This window comes from Podarcis melisellensis (assembly GCF_964234715.1).
Source record: "Podarcis melisellensis genome assembly, chromosome: 10".
NCBI lineage: Eukaryota > Metazoa > Chordata > Lepidosauria > Squamata > Lacertidae > Podarcis > Podarcis melisellensis.
This window is the reverse complement of record NC_138542.1, coordinates 68,109,928-68,125,977: the sequence shown is the minus strand read 5'-3', so window position 1 is coordinate 68,125,977 and position 16,050 is coordinate 68,109,928. Positions and strand designations below refer to the sequence as shown.

At 49.1% G+C, this 16,050-nt stretch overlaps 2 protein-coding genes across 2 annotated transcripts in view; both read left to right on the top strand.

The window, feature by feature from the left end:
• Nucleotides 1-16,050, top strand: part of LOC309378777 (endonuclease domain-containing 1 protein-like) — a 402,039-nt gene that overhangs the window by 83,547 nt on the left and 302,442 nt on the right. The window lies entirely within an intron of this gene.
• Nucleotides 1-16,050, top strand: part of PODXL (podocalyxin like) — a 74,518-nt gene that overhangs the window by 44,222 nt on the left and 14,246 nt on the right. Inside the window, exons 2-4 of the mRNA XM_081927549.1 lie at nt 11,268-11,723; nt 12,282-12,604; nt 13,230-13,301. Of these exons, the coding sequence (XP_081783675.1) occupies nt 11,268-11,723; nt 12,282-12,604; nt 13,230-13,301 (851 nt within the window). The remainder of the gene's footprint in view (nt 1-11,267; nt 11,724-12,281; nt 12,605-13,229; nt 13,302-16,050) is intronic.

The following is a 16,050-nucleotide window of genomic DNA, read 5'->3' as shown; positions in this document are numbered from 1 at the left end:
TGCCGCCTCCCTCCCTTTCCCCCTCCTTTAGCGCATTGCCAGAGTCTTGCCCCCTACATTCCTTCCAGCCTCAGACGGGAAATGCCCAAACACAGACTGTGTCAACATCCCACTGCTGTGCAGAGCGGTGGGAACGAGACGCTGAGCATCCCCGAAGCCACATTGCTCGGATGCTTTCTTGAAGCTTGTGCCACCAGTCGCCCCCAACCTTGAGCCATGAGTCAACAACGAGGGCCAGATGGGATCCTTTGTTCAGAGCTAGAAAAATGAAAAGGGGGGGCACCAATGTTCCCTTTCCTTCCTCTCCCCCCCCCAATTTGGTTGGCCTTATAATTCGTCCCTATGTTGATATCACGATTATTCCCTGTGTATGCCCTATTGTGGGACGCGGGTGGCGCTGTGGGTTAAACCACAGAGCCTAGGACTTGCCAATCAGAAGGTCGGCGGTTCGAATCCCCGCGACAGGGTGAGCTCCCGTTGCTCGGTCCCTCCTCCTGCCAACCTAGCAGTTCGAAAGCACAGTGCAAGTAGATAAATAGGTACCGCTCTGGCAGGAAGGTAAACGGCGTTTCCTTGCACTGCTCTGGTTCGCCAGAAGCGGCTTAGTCATGCTGGCCACATGACCCAGAAGCTGTATGCCGGCTCCCTCGGCCAATAAAGCGAGATGAGCGCCGCAACACCAGAGTTGGTCACAACTGGACCTAATGGTCAGGGGTCCCTTTACATTTCTATGCCCTATTGTGGTCAGTGGGACATACTCTGAGCTCATTGAGCATGAGATTGCAGGATTCTGCATGTGCTTCAGCACGGCTTTGCAGAGGACTGGGTTGTTAGGAAGCCAGTCCCATTAAGTAAATAAGCATAGGATTTGGGCTGCACAATGACTTTGGGGGGAAACGCCTAAGCGGGTGGCGCTGTGGTCTAAACCACGCAGCGTCTTGGGCTTGCCGATCGGAAGGTCAACAGTTCGAATCCCTGCAACGGGGTGAGCTCCCATTGCTCTGTCCCAACTCCTGCCAGCCTAACAGTTTGAAAGCACACCAGTGCAAGTAGATAAATAGGCACCACTGCAGCGGGAAGGTAAACGGCGTTTCCATGTGCTCTGGTTTCTGTCCTGGTGTTCCGTTGTGCCAGAAGCGGTTTAGTCCTGCTGGCCACATGACCCGGAAAGATGTCTGTGGACAAACATCGGCTCCCTCAGACTGAAAACGAGATGAGCGCCGCAACCCCAGAGTCGCCTTTGACTGGACTTAATCGTCCAGGGGTCCTCTGCCTTTACCTTTTACACTTGTGAAAAGTAACAGAGCTCGAATCTTGCCTGATACCCATGCTCTTCTTGATCTTCAAATATGTGAAGGTGAAACAAGTATGGCGGGCAGGTGTGGAGACTCCCTGGTCCTGAATGGGGTAACTGTGCCCCTGAAGGACCAGGTGGGAGTCATTCTGGACTCACAGCTGTCCATGGAGGCGCAGGTCAATTCTGTGTCCAGGTCAGCTGTCTACCAGCTCCATCTGGTGCGCAGGCTGACTGTCTCGCCAGAGTGGTGCATGCTCTGGTTATCCCCCGCTTGGACTACTGCAATGTGCTCTACGTGGGAAACCCAGCCAGATGGGCAGGGTATAAATTCTGTTCTATTCTATTCTCTAGTCAGGGATGTTCTAGCTGAGATTCCCACATTGCAGGGGGTTGGACTAGATGACCCTCGGAGCCTGTTCCGAGTGAGCAATTCTGTGATTTCTCATCCCAGTATTGCACCTATCTTCCCTGTCCCATTGCCCAACGGGAAGGGGATTTAAATTGTTGGGGGCACTACGAGGAAGAGAATTATTCCCATCTACCAGCCCTGTGGGACGTGGGTGGCGATGTCGGACGTGGGTGGCGCTGTGGGTTAAACCACAGAGCCTAGGACTTGCCGATCAGAAGGTCGACGGTTCGAATCCCCGCGACGGGGTGAGCTCCCGTTGCTCAGTCCCAGCTCCTGCCCACCTAGCAGTTCGAAAGCACGTCAAAGTGCAAGTAGATAAATAGGTACCGCTCCAGCGGGAAGGTAAACGGCGTTTCCGTGCGCTGCTCTGGTTCGCCAGAAGTGGCTTAGTCATGCTGGCCACATGACCCGGAAGCTGTCTGTGGACAAACGCTGGCTCCCTTGGCCTATAGAGCGAGATGAGCGCGCAACCCCAGAGTCGGTCACGACTGGACCTAATGGTCAGGGGTCCCTTTACCTTTACTACCAGCCCTGTGCCTCTGTTACAAAATGGGGAACCCCAAGACTGCCTTCACGTTGGGAGAAAGAGGTCGTATCAGCCCCTGTGGGTCTCCACCTTGCCCTTTGACAACCGGGTCTCCTATTTTCATTTGCCCAAGAATTGCATTGATTTAAACAAAGGGTATTCACGGTGGAGCTTCCCAGCATCCACGAACGAGATGGAAGGTTTGGCAGGCGGGGGGGGGGGAGTCTCCCATTCTTTTAAGGGTGGAGAACGCCAGCGCTCCCCCCTTTCTCCCATTCAAAGCTATTTAAAGACCATCTCGCACAAAAAGCCTTTGAGCCAATGGCAGAGATATGATTGCATAACTAGGCGACGTTGTATTGTTCCCCTTGCATTGTATTGGAACAGGACTCTGCAGAACACAAAAATAAGTTGCACTCTTTTGCAAAGGGTTGGTGGTCAGGTTTGCCCCACAAGGGATTCGAAAGCATTGTTAGAGCACACCAGTGTTTGAAACTCAGATATACAGTGGTACCTCTGGTTAAGAACTTAATTCGTTCCGGAGGTCCGTTCTTAACCTGAAACTGTTCTTAACCTGAGGTACCACTTTAGCTAATGGGGCCTCCCGCTGCCGCCACATGATTTCTGTTCTCATCCTGAAGTAAAGTTCTTAACCCAAGGTACTACTTCCAGGTTAGCGGAGTCTGTAACCTGAAGTGTTTGTAACCTGAGGTACCACTGTATTAGCTAATTGTCAAATGGCACCTTAAAGCTAGATTGCAGTGGCCACGACGGAATATCTAGGCACTGTTTTTTTCTCAGTTAAATTTCTTCTTCTTCTTCTTCTTCTTTATTTCATTTATATACAGTGGACGCTCAGGTTGCGAACGTGATCAGTGCGGGAGGCACGTTCACAACCCACAGCACCACGTCTGCGCACGTGCAGGTTGCAATTTGGCGCTTCTGCGCATGCGCAACCTCCGAAACCCAGAAGTAACCAGTTCCACTAATTCTGGGTTTCTGCGCATCTGTAACCCGAAGTATGTCTGTACTGCTTTATATTTTAAAGAAAAGAAACCTCAAAGCAGTTTACAACACATTAAATCATCAGAGTAAACAATCCAGAATAAAACAAATTCAAGCTTCAAGGAAAATATTTCACATCCTTCTCCAAATGACATTTTGCTTTCCCCTTATTTATTTAACTGCTCAATTTATGGAGCTGCCCCCTAGCAGAAGGACTCTAGGGAGCCAGGGTGGTGTCGTTGTTAGAGTGTTGGACTAGGACCTGGGAGATCAGGGTTCGAATCTCCACTCAGTCATGAAGCTCACTGGGTGAAAGCAGTACTAGCTCCAGCTGTGGAGGCAGAGCATAGTAGTAGTAATAATAATTTTATCATTTATACCCTGCCCATCCAGCCGGGTCTTCCCAGCCATCTCTTGTAGCCCCGTCCTCCATGAATTTGTCTAATCTTCTTTCAAGGCCATCTAAATTGGTGGTCATCTTTGTCTCCTGTGGGAGCATGTTCCTAAAGGTAAAGGTAACGGGACCCCTGACCATTAGGTCCAGTCGTGACCGACTCTGGGGTTGCAGCACTAATCTCGCTTTATTGACCGAGGGAGCCGGCGTACAGCTTCCGGGTCATGTAGCCAGCAGGACTAAGCTGCTTCTGGTGAACCAGAGCAGCTCACGGAAACGCCATTTACCTTCCCGCTGGAGCAGTACCTATTTAACTACTTGCAATCTGACGTGCTTTCAAATTGCTGGGTTGGCAGGAGCAGGGACCGAGCAACGGGAGCTCACCCCGTCGCGGGGATTCAAACCGCCGACCTTCCGATTGACAAGTCCTAGGCTCTGTGGTTTAACCCACAGCGCCACCCGCAGTTCCTACACGCAGCATAAAGGAGGACTTTATTTTAACTGCCCTGGATCTTTCTGACGTTCAGCATCATGAGACGTCCACAATTTCTAGCGTTGTGAGAGAGGGAGACAAAATTTCCTCGGCCGCTTTCTCCAGGCCAGGCATAATCTTATGAACTTCTCTGAACTAAAAAGCCCTCAAGGCTGCAGCCTCTCTCCATCGAGCTGCTTTCTTTCCTCACGATGATTTTGTTTTGCTGCATTTCACTCCGTGAGATAGTAAGGCAGGGGAAGGGGAAGTTTGGCAAGGTGACGGAGCAAATCGTTTTTCCAGCAGGGAATGGCGGCATCTGAAATCCACCCAATGGAGCGGTTCGGGGGGGGCGGCCCAAAAAGCTTGTCCAGCACACACAGAAGAACTACTCCTCGCACATCTGTGCAAAAGGAGCACGCTGGATAAATACACCTATTGCCCCCCCCCACCCGCAAGCTCTTCTCCATGAACAAATTTCCGGGAAAACCTGGAAAATCTTCTGCAGTGAGAGAGATGGAAAAAACCAACTCACAGAGCTCAGGAAATGAGAGAGGAACTATCAGGCAGGAAGAGAAGGGATGGCTGGTCCAAAACAGATGTTGCAGCTTGACTTATCTGTCCCTTCCCAGAGAACCCTCAACAAAACATCACCCCCCACCAAAGATATGAAATTAAACCTCACTAGCAAACTTGTGGGACGCAGGTAGCGCTGTGGGTTAAACCACAGAGACTACGACTTGCCGATCAAAAGGTCGGCGTTTCGAATCCCCGCGGCGAGGTGAGCTCTGATTGCTCGGTCCCTGCTCCTGCCAACCTAGCAGTTCGAAAGCATGTCAAAGTGCAAGTAGATAAATAGGTACCAGTCTGGTGGGAGGGTAAATGGCATTTCCGTGCGCTGCTCTGGTTTGCCAGAAGCGGCTTAGTCATGCTGGCCACATCACGCGGAAGCTGTACGCTGGCTCCCTCGGCCACTAAAGTGAGATGAGCGCCACAACCCCAGAGTCAGCCATGACTGGACCGAGTGGTCAGGGGTCCCTTTACCTTTAGCAAACTTGCAAATGCATAGCGGGTTATTCTGACTTACCGTATTTTTCGCCCTATAGGACGCACTTTCCCCCCTCCAAAAATGAAGGGGAAATGTATGTGCGTCCTATGGGGCGAATGCAGGCTTTCGCTGAAGCCTGGAGAGCAAGAGGGGTCGGTGCGCACCGACCCCTCTAGCTCTCCAGGCTTCAGAAAGCTCTCCGCAAGCCGTGGGAGCCCGGCGCGAAGTCGCGCAGCTTTCCCAAGGCTTGCAGAGAGCTGCCTGCATCCTGAAGCCTGGGGCGCGCTGAGCTCAGCGCCCCCCTGGCTTCGAGCTTTGCGCAGCTCTCGGCAAGCCGTGGGAGAGCTGCGTGACTTCGGGCAGATATCCGCAAGCCTGGGGAGACCGGCGCGACTTCCTGCCGGGCTCCCTAGGCTTGCGGATAGTAACCTGTTCTGGGGGCTGGGGTCGGGGGAAGCTCGGGCTCCCCCCACCACAGCCCTGCGCCGGGGGGGGGGAATATTTATTTCCCCCCAAAAAAACTAGGTGCGCCCTATGGGCCGGTGCGCCCTACGGGGCGAAAAATACGGTAATTGGATTTTGTGTGGTGAGGGGAAATCCAGTTGAAATGGGAAATAGCATTTCGAGAGTTATGCCTTTTTAAATGTTTTGTGTGACTGGGAGGGGGGTATTGATTTGCTGCTGTAGTTCTTATTTTTATTACATATTTTGTGGTTTTTATATTGTAATTTTATGTGTGAATCACCCTGAGATCGACGAGTGAAAGGCGGTGCAGTCGTACCTCGTAAGTTGAACGAAATCTGTTCCAGAAGTCCATTTGACTTTCAAAATGTTCAGAAACCAAAGCATGGCTTCTGATTGGCTGCAGGAAGTTCCTGCAGCCAATCAGAAGCCCGGTAGGATGTTCAGCTTCCAAAAACAGTTCGCAAACTGGAACGGTCACTTCCAGGTTTCGATCATTCGGGAGCCGGTTTGTTTGGGAGCCAAGGCATTCGAGACCCAAGGTATGACTGTATACAGAAGAATTAAATAAAATAAATAGATACCAATTTCACAACGAACTCCTATCAGGAAGTACCCTTCATGGAAAAGCGCTCCTTGAAATGTTGTTGTTGTTGTTGTTGTTTAGTCATTTAGTCGTGTCCGACTCTTCGTGACTCCATGGACCAGAGCATGCCAGGCACTCCTGCCTTCCACTGCCTCCCGCAGTTTGGTCAAACTCATGCTGGTAGCTTCAAGAACACTGTCCAACCATCTCGTCCTCTGTCGTCCCCTTCTCCTTGTGCCCTCCATCTTTCCCAACATCAGGGTCTTTTCCAGGGAGTCTTCTCTTCTCATGAGGTGGCCAAAGTATTGGAGCCTCAGCTTCAGGATCTGTCCTTCCAGTGAGCACTCAGGGCTGATTTCCTTCAGAATGGAGAGGTTTGATCTTCTTGCAGTCCATGGGACTCTCAAGAGTCTCCTCCAGCACCAGAATTCAGAAGCTTCCATTCTTCGGCGATCAGCCTTCTTTATGGTCCAGCTCTCACTTCCATACATCACTACTGGGAAAACCATAGCTTTAACTTTCCTTGAAATGAGGAAGGGGCAAACTTATTACGTGACTATGAATTTGCCAGCCAAAACATCTGGTCTTTACTACGGTATATTTTCAATTGTCTCATAAGACTCATGACTGAGAGGTTTTTTTCTTGCGACTCAAATATACGAGGTCAATGTTAGGGCCGATATTACAGGCACGGCTCACTAGCAAGTCAATAGTTAGCTTCATTTTAAAAACAGTAATCTTTCTCCCCCCCCTCACCGGCTTTCAGGTTTGAAGCAAAAGGTATGCAGAGTGAGAAGCTAACCCAGTACTAAAAGGGCATCTTCTGTGGTTCAAATCCCTCAAATTAAACAGTGTGCTCAACCTTTGCAAATCTGTTTCTGGCAGCCTGGAAAAAGTTGGCAAAAAAAAAAAGAGGGTCTCTTTGTTCAGCCTCGGGCCTCAGCCCTGCCCAGCGATAATTTATAGGAACATAAAGTCAGCTTTGTTGGAACTGAAAATCAGTAGGGACTGTGCTGCCATTAAAGGAAGATGCCACACTGCAATTCTGCTGGTGGTTCGCAGTTCAGTGTTAGAGCATCTCCTTTGACATGTACAGGATGAAGAAGAAGAGTTTGGACTTGATATCCCGCCTTTCACTCCCCTTAAGGAGTCTCAAAGTGGCTCACAAGCTCCTTTCCCTTCCTCCCCCACAACAAACACTCTGTGAGGTGAGTGGGGCTGAGAGACTTCAGAGAAGTGTGACTGGCCCAAGGTCACCCAGCAGCTGCATGTGGAGGAGCGGGGAAGCGAACCCAGTTCACCAGATTGCGAGTCCACCGCTCTTAACCACTACACCACACTGGCTCTCCAAGTTCAACTCCTGGTATCTCCAGGTTGGGTTGTGAGAGGCTCCCCTGCCTGAAATCCTGGACATCCCCTGCCAATAAGTGTAGGAGATACTGAACTAGCTGGATCCATGTTCTGACTCATGATAAGGCAGCCTCTTTTGTCAGACCATCAGTATTGTCTCTTCTGAGGCACCATGACTCTTCCCATTCTCAAAGCAGAGACCTCCCCAAGCACTGCAAGCTGATGGTCCTTCAAGTCAGGATGGAGAACCTACAGGCTCCTAGATGTTGACAGGACACTGATATTACGTGACTACTGGAAGCAGCTTCCCAGGGTTTTAAGGACAGGGTGTGGTCCCCAGGGACGCAGGTGGCGCTGTGGGTTAAACCACAGAGCCCTAGGGCTTGCAGATCAGAAGGTCGGCGGTTCGAATCCCCACGATGGGGTGAGCTCCCGTTGCTTGGTCCCAACTCCTGCCAACCTAGCAGTTTGAAAGCACATCAGAGTGCAAGTAGATAAATAGGTACCACTCCGGCGGGAAGGTAAACGGCGTTTCCGTGCGCTGCTCTGGTTTGCCAGAAGCGGCTTAGTCCTGCTGGCCACATGACCCGGAAGCTGTACGACGGCTCCTTCGGCCAATAAAGCGAGGTGAGCTCCACAACCCCAGAGTCGGCCACAAGTGGACCTAATGGTCAGGGGTCCCTTTACCTTTATGGTCCCAAGCTCTAATTGGAGATGCTGGGGGATGCTCGACCGCTAAGGCCCTTCCTTGAGACATTTTCAACTGAGAATGAGAGCTCTGTGCCTGGCGAACAGGCCCTAGGTTTCCAAGGCTACCATATGGTGCTTTTCGTGAACGTTTATTTCCCTGCCAGCCATCGATCCCGTCCTAGACTAGGCTAGAAGCCTTCGCCCCAGCTATCTCGTAGAGCAAGGCCCGTCACGAACCTGTTACCCTTCTTGGCCTCGTCTGGGCCGGGTTGATAAGAGCAGGAGGCAGAGTTCCTCCATCCGCTTGGCCCGAGCCAGAAAATTATTTTTATCTAGCCAGCGCCTTGGGAGCGGAGCTAGTAGCACATTCTCAAACAAGCTTGTCCCCTCAGAGGTTTGTGTGCGATAGGGAGCAAGAACTGCGTGTGGGTTTTGAGAATGGTTTTAACCTCTCCCTGGCGGCAAAGACAAGCGTTTATTATCTTCAGCTCAAAGGTCAAAGCACCGTCAGTTAACCCTGCCCTGGTGACCCGTCAAGGGAGGAACGAAACTTGAATATCTCAATTTTGGTTTCCCGTTTTTTCCGACCTTAGATCCAGTCCTTAACATTTCCACGTCGGTTTGTGATTTATTTGCCTTTTTAAAGTCGTCCTGAAAAGTCGTCACCGTTTTAGTGCAAAATTCTCCTAAGGCGCCCATTTCTGCCTGCAATTTTCGCTAGCGCATACATTTTTGCCACGCATCTTCAAACAACTTGGAGGTTTGTTTGCAACAGCAGGGAAGTTCTGCTTCTGACCAGATTTTGATTTCGGTGAGATTCTTTGCTTCCCTTGCTTACGGCGAGCAATTTTTTTAAAAAAATCCAGGAGTGGAGAAATACAACTCTGGGACCTTCTCTTCTTCACAGCCTCCCTCATAACTCAGCTGCACTTGAGAGAGTCTGCGAAGAAGCCTTTGATTCCTTTAACCCCTTGCTACCACTTAATCGCAAAAGGCTGCAGAGGTAAAAAGGGATTTCCCAAAGCCCAGCTTGCAGTCCCCACTCTCAGGAGTGTCAGTGGTTCCTCAGACAGCTCTGCCTCGCATCCCACCACCTCTATGGCTCCATGCCACTGACGTTGGCGCAAGCAGGCTCAGGACGGGGTGGGCTGGGTGTGTCCCTCTCCTGCTCCTCCCGAAGTTATTCTTTTACATTTCCCTTTCCTGCTATTAATAGACTCTGAGCCAGCCTTAAGCGCCGTGTCACCAGAGGTGGCTGGACGTAGAAGGAAGTTGCCCAGATAGGAAATGGCCCCGAGACAAGAATCAGGAACGCGATACAAGAGGACCCCCTAAATGGCTCAGATGAAGGTGGAGGAGGGACGGAAGGAATGAGACGAGTCTTTTTGCTTTCTTGCTTTCATTTTTGTTTTGTTTTTAAGACTTTGGTGTTCTGCTCCAATATGGCCTTAAAAAGAAATATTTATAATACAGTGGTACCTCGGGTTAAGTACTTACCGTAATTTGTTACAGAGGTCTGTTCTTAACCTGAAACTGTTCTTAACCTGAAGCACCACTTTAGCTAATGGGGCCTCCCACTGCTGCTGTGGCACCACCACATGATTTCTGTTCTCATCCTGAAGCAAAGTTCTTAACCCGAGGTACTATTTCTGGGTTAGCGGAGTCTGTAACCTGAGGCATACGTAACTGAAGCGTATGTAACCTGAGGTACCACTGTACAGATATTTGGAATGAGTTTATACAGAATGTAATACGTTATGACTAACCAGAGTTGTTATCAGGAGTGCAGTGGTACCTTGGGTTACATACGCTTCAGGTTACACACTCCACTAAGCCAGAAATAGTGCTTCAGGTTAAGAACTTTGCTTCAGGATGAGAACAGAAATTGTGCTCCGGCGGCACGGTGGCAGCAGGAGGCCCCATTAGCTAAAGTGCTGCTTCAGGTTAAGAACAGTTTCAGGTTAAGTACGGACCTCCGGAACGAATTAAGTACTTAACCCGAGGTACCACTGTATAATATTTTTCTCTCTAGAAAATGTATAGATTTTACCTACTGTATCACTTTTGCCCCTTTCTTTTTCAGAATTTGTTTTTCCTTTTCCTTTATCACTTATTTCTTTATGAATGAGATTGTTCTAATAAAATACCCAAACAGACCAATAGTGAAAGCTTCCCTCTAGGTATAACTGCTCTATCCTGACTCATAACCAACAGTTCAGAATCTCAATCTGAACTAGAGGAAATCTGTGTCTCTCGTAGGCCTGGATCAAATTCAAAGTACAAGCACAAAGCTTAGGAAACTAAAGCCCAGGGGGCCAAATTTGATCCTCCCAGCCCATCTAACTGGCCCCCCACTGTGACCCTCCTTTGTACCCCAAATGTTTTTTGCCTAACTGGAATGTGCACATGCTCCTTGCTTGGCTAGATAAAAAATGGGCGGAGCAATGGATGCAAATACTGCATACACCACTCTTTATCCTCCAAGAGTAGTGTGTGCAATATTTGCATCCATTGCTCAGCCCATTTTCCCCCTCTGTCCCTACCCACTCCTGGCATGTGTGGCCCTTGGGTGCTTGTCCATGTGGCCCCCAGAAAGAAAAAACTTTTACGATTCTCCTTGCACTGACTGTGCGTTGACTCATAGCTTGTTGTTTCAGCCTCTAGCTCACATGTTGAATAGATGAACCAATCAGAGCTTGGGAGCAACGGGTAGCTGGCAGCATGTAAGCCAAGTGTTTATACCAGTTGCTGGGAATCGCACGCCAAGAGAGATCTGTTGTGCTCAGGTCCTGCTCGCAGGGATGCCTGCTTGGCCGCTGTGGAATCAGGATCTAGATGGGCATTGGCCTGACCCTGCAAGGATCTTCTGTAGGAATCTCGACTGAAGCATCCATGGCAGAGGCCCATCCAGCCTCTGCTTAGTAAACGGTGTTAGCGATGATGATGTCCTTCGGAAGGTTGTGGGGGTGGGGGAAAGAGAACAAGTTAACCGTTTCCAAAACATGCCTAACTCTCTGGGTCTTTTTAGGAACTACCACAGCTGGAACCATGAGTGGCACGTCGGTGACGACCACAAGCAGTGCTAAGCCCACCACCTTAACCCCCGGAAGTACCGCTGCTCCTCCACCGGCAAATGTGCCAACCCTGAAGACCACCGTCTCTGCTACTACACCCAAAAGCAGTGTCTCGACAACTGCAGGAAGCCCCCCACTGAGTACGCCCACGGGGACCACTAATAAACCCGCAGACACAACTTCAAGTGGAGTCAAGGGATCTCCTGTCGCCATAGCTACGTCAGTGGCTGCAACCACCCCCAAACCAACTGTAGCGGCGTCAACCAAAGCTACACCTGCGGCCCCCCGGGAGACGACAACGTCCTTGACAGGCGTTGGGTCAAAAGCAGTGGCCTCGACGCCACACTCTGGCGTTGTGGCGACAAGTGCCCCGACTCTGAAGCCAGGCAGTTCAGCTGCTGTCACTCCAGGTACTGTACTCAGATCCTTGGCCCATCTAGTCTAGTGCTGTCCACACTGGCTGGCAGCAGAGGTTGTTGTTGTTATTTATTAGTTAAATTTATATACCACCCTTTGTCAAAAGAGGGCCTTCTCGGTAGTGGCGCCCGCCCTGTGGAACGTCCTGTGGAGTTCAACAGGTGCAACAGAAGAGACGCCAGTGTGAAAGGTAGCTGTGAGCCCAGACTGCAAGGTGCTTTATTCAGAAAAATCCCTGCCTCGTTCTCGGGTGAAAAAGAAAACTGACCATGGAAGTTGTGGTTTTGCTAATAATAATAATAATAATAATAATAATAATAATAATAATAATAATGATATTTTATTTATACCCCGTCCTTCCCGGTTCAAATACCGGGCTCAGGGCAGCTAAAAACAAATTTAAAACACTTAATTATAAAAGCAGCATACAATAAAGTATAAAAACATGAATAACAGTAAAATTCAAAAATCAAAAATCAATTAGATAATAATAATAATAATTAGGAGGGAGTGCTGATTTTCCTCACCTCAGCTTTTTTCTTTTTAAACAGGGAAGATTGCAGGCGCTGCCGACACCACACCAGGTTCAGGAAGTGTCACCACTGTTGCTTCTACAACAGAGAAATCTACAAACAAGGCCGTCATCCTTGCTGCAACACCCACAGAGAAGCCAAAGAAAGCCGAGTCAACCACGAGAACAGCGACAACGAAAGAACTTGGGCGGACAGCGGGCACCACAGCCACACATACGGCGGGAGCAGTTCCACCACCGCCCAGTTCAAGTTCTGGGACTTCAGTCACAAGGAAGACCCCCTCAGCCTCTCCACAGCCCCCTGTTGCGTTTCCCGATACTTCTTTCATAGCCCAGACCAAGGTACCCAGGGCTCAGCCCAAAGCAGTATATCCTCTAACTTTCTGCTTCCTTCTGAGGGAGTTTCCCCCGTGAGTGCTTTGGTTGAAGGTCTCCCTGCTATGTACAAGGCCGGGAGGAAGACAGGTGAAACCTTTCCGTTCCTTTCCCCCTTCAAATTACCGTATTTTTTGCTCTATAAGACTCACTTTTTCCCTCCTAAAAAGTAAGGGGAAATGTGTGTGCGTCTTATGGAGCGAATGCAGGCTGCGCAGCTATCCCAGAAGCCAGAACAGCAAGAGGGATTGCTGCTTTCACTGCGCAGTGATCCCTCTTGCTGTTCTGGCTTCTGAGATTCAGAATATTTTTTTTCTTGTTTTCCTCCTCCAAAAACTAGGTGCGTCTTGTGGTCTGGTGCGTCTTATAGAGCGAAAAATACGGTATACACCGGTTTTGTTCTGCTTGCTCAGTAAAGTGCTCTCAGGACTTTTCTCTCTGGGCTCCACCTGCATTTCCCTGCAGAGCCGAACGAAGGTGAGGCCAGAGGTTTGCATTTGTGGACAGCCTTTGTTTTCATTAGAGATGCTGTGTTTTTCCCCCCATTCCACGGGAATTCGTTCAGCCTTTTTGTTGTCTGTTTTTTTCCTAGATTGTCTGTGAAAAAGCGGTGCCACCAGACGACCAGGCAATCATTTTGACTTTGAACCAATCCACGCCATGTGTAAGTATTTCTCAAGAAGTGTCTCTTATTGGTGGTCTCATATGATTAGAAATTTATGGAGCTTCTCTCCTTGGGAGAAAAAAAGCACTATTTATCCTGGGGTGATAAATAGTGCTTTCCCTTTTGGAGCCGTCATTTTCTGAAGACCCTCAAGTTTAAACAATGCTCAGCGTTCAGTTTCCTGAAATTGTTAGGCTGTGATAGCTCCCCAGTTGGTCTCATACTTTACTCACTGCTGCCACCACATGGCCACGATTCCCTTCTTTGCCATCTCCACTACCCTGGGAAAAGCAATTTCCCCCCTCTTTTGGATACAATTTATTAATTTTATGATAACCAAAATACAATAAAAAAACCCCCAGAGAACATCACAATCAAAATCATACATCTTAATTGACTTCCCTCCAACTCCTGGTTCTATTTTTTTAACTTATTTATACAAGTCCACAGAATCTTACACTCTTAACTACCCAGTTTTAAAACCTTATGCATATTATTACAAGTGACCTTTAAAAGTTCAGCTAATGTGGAAATCAATACACAAAGCTTACTGATTATACCTGAACACCAGCAAACCCTCCTGAGTGGATTTTAACACTCAGGCTAGTTGATCCCAAGCTCTCCATGCCAGCACCTTGAATTAGCGCGATCCCATCTCCTTGCCGCTCCAGATAGCAAACTGCTCGTGGCATTCTGCAGATTCCAGACACTCTTCAAGGATTGCCCCGCATGCCACACAATTGCAGCAGTCCAGCTGGGTGTGGTTACAGCGTCCAGGTACCTATCTCAGCCATTGTATTTGCATATGGGAATAGATTCACATTTTACTGTATTTTTTGCTCTATAAGACTCACTTTTTCCCTCCTAAAAAGTAAGGGGAAATGTGTGTGCGTCTTATGGGGCGAATGCAGGCTGCGCAGCGATCCCAGAAGCCAGAGCAGCAAGAGGGATTGCTGCTTTCACTGCGCAGCGATCCCTCTTGCTGTTCTGGCTTCTGAGATTCAGAATATTTTTTTCTTGTTTTCCTCCTCCAAAAACTAGGTGTGTCTTGTGGTCTGGTGCGTCTTATAGAGCGAAAAATACGGTAACTTGAAATGGGTGGTGTGAAAGCCGCCAGAACAAGCTCTGAATTGTCAGCATCCACTAAAAAAACCCATCCAGCTGGGATTTTTAGGACTTAAATATTTGCAGGGTGCACTCTGCAAAGTGCTTGATGCAACGTCCAGCAGGTTAGTCCTACAATTCAGCTAAAAATAGACAGCGGGTTAAATACAGTCATGGGGGGCCCCCAGTTTCCAGTACCCTCCCTCCTGCCCCTGTCCCTTGTGAGTTGAGTTGCAAGCGTGTGAATCTAGCCGGTGAGTGTCTTTCAGCTCATTATGGCAGCAGTGATATCATCTTTTCCGGCAGCCAAGTCAGGAAGTCTGCAGGCCTGATTTGCGCAGGGACATTGTCGGAAATAATCGCTAACGACAAGCGCCAATTACGTTTTGAAAGAGACCCTCGTGAAATCCTCCAGAACTGTCGAACCCCACAGTTATTTGGGGTGTTTTGGGGTTATTCCCACAATCACAATAGCAATTTCCTCTCCCTCAGCTTCCTTCGCTGCCCTGCAGGGAAAGATGCAGCTGTGAAATAATGGGTGTCTTCCGTCAGGCCTCTCTTAGGAGCAGAATCTCCCTCTCAGGAGGAGGAGAAATGAATAGAATAACCCTCCTTGGTCCCAGGTTGTTCTCAACAGATAACAAGACCCTCTGATGCTTGGAGTAGAGAAACATGTCAATTTCTCAGTTTCTGGGTTTCTCCAGTCTTAATTTTAGTTTTCCACATATAGATGTCAGTTTTGCAATGTGTTTTGTCTTTTTTTAAAAAAAATGCCTCAATGTGCATTTCCCCTCACATAAACATTTGTCTGTGCACATTGGCTTGCGATATGCATTTTTGTTATTTTCATCAATCTGAGGGGATGCGGGTGGCTTAAACTACAGAGCCTAGGACTTGCAGATCAGAAGGTCAGCAGTTCGAATCCCCACGATGGGGTGAGCTCCCATTGCTCGGTCCCTGCTCCTGCCAACCTAGCAGTTCGAAAGCATGAAGTGCAAGTAGATAAATAGGTACCGCTCCGGCGGGAAGGTAAACGCCGTTTCCATGTGCTGCTGTAGTTCGCCAGAAGCGACTTAGTCATGCTAGCCACATGACCCAGCCAATAAAGCGAGATGAGCACTGCAACCCCAGAGTTGTCCACGACTGGACCTAATGGTCAGGGGTCCCTTTACCTTTATGTGCACTTCCTCTTGAAATGTGGTTGGACATGCGCATTGCAAAATTTCAGTAAAGTGTTCGTTCTGAAGGATAGTTGTATTTCAGCCCCTGTGTCGTTCCAGGAAGGGCAAATTGGGTCGCCAGCAAAATGCAAACAGAGCCAGTTTTCCTCCCTTCCCCCAAGTCCTACCCCACATTGAAAGCAGCTGCAGATCATGCAGATCGGTGGGAAGCAATTTCGGTGGACGGGTCAGCGAAGAAAACCAAACCCGGATTTGGGTCTTTCCCAACACATTCCTCAAGGGCTCAGGCGACCCATTTGCCTCATTCCAAGTTCCGCTTCACAAGGGTCACAAACACACCTTCCATTTGGGGTCATTTTCAACACTTGTTGCCAATGCGTTTGCAACGTTCCTGCTCCTAGTAAATGCATAGGGTTGCTTTGTTGTTTAGTTGTCTAGTCGTGTCCGACTCTTCGTGACCCCCT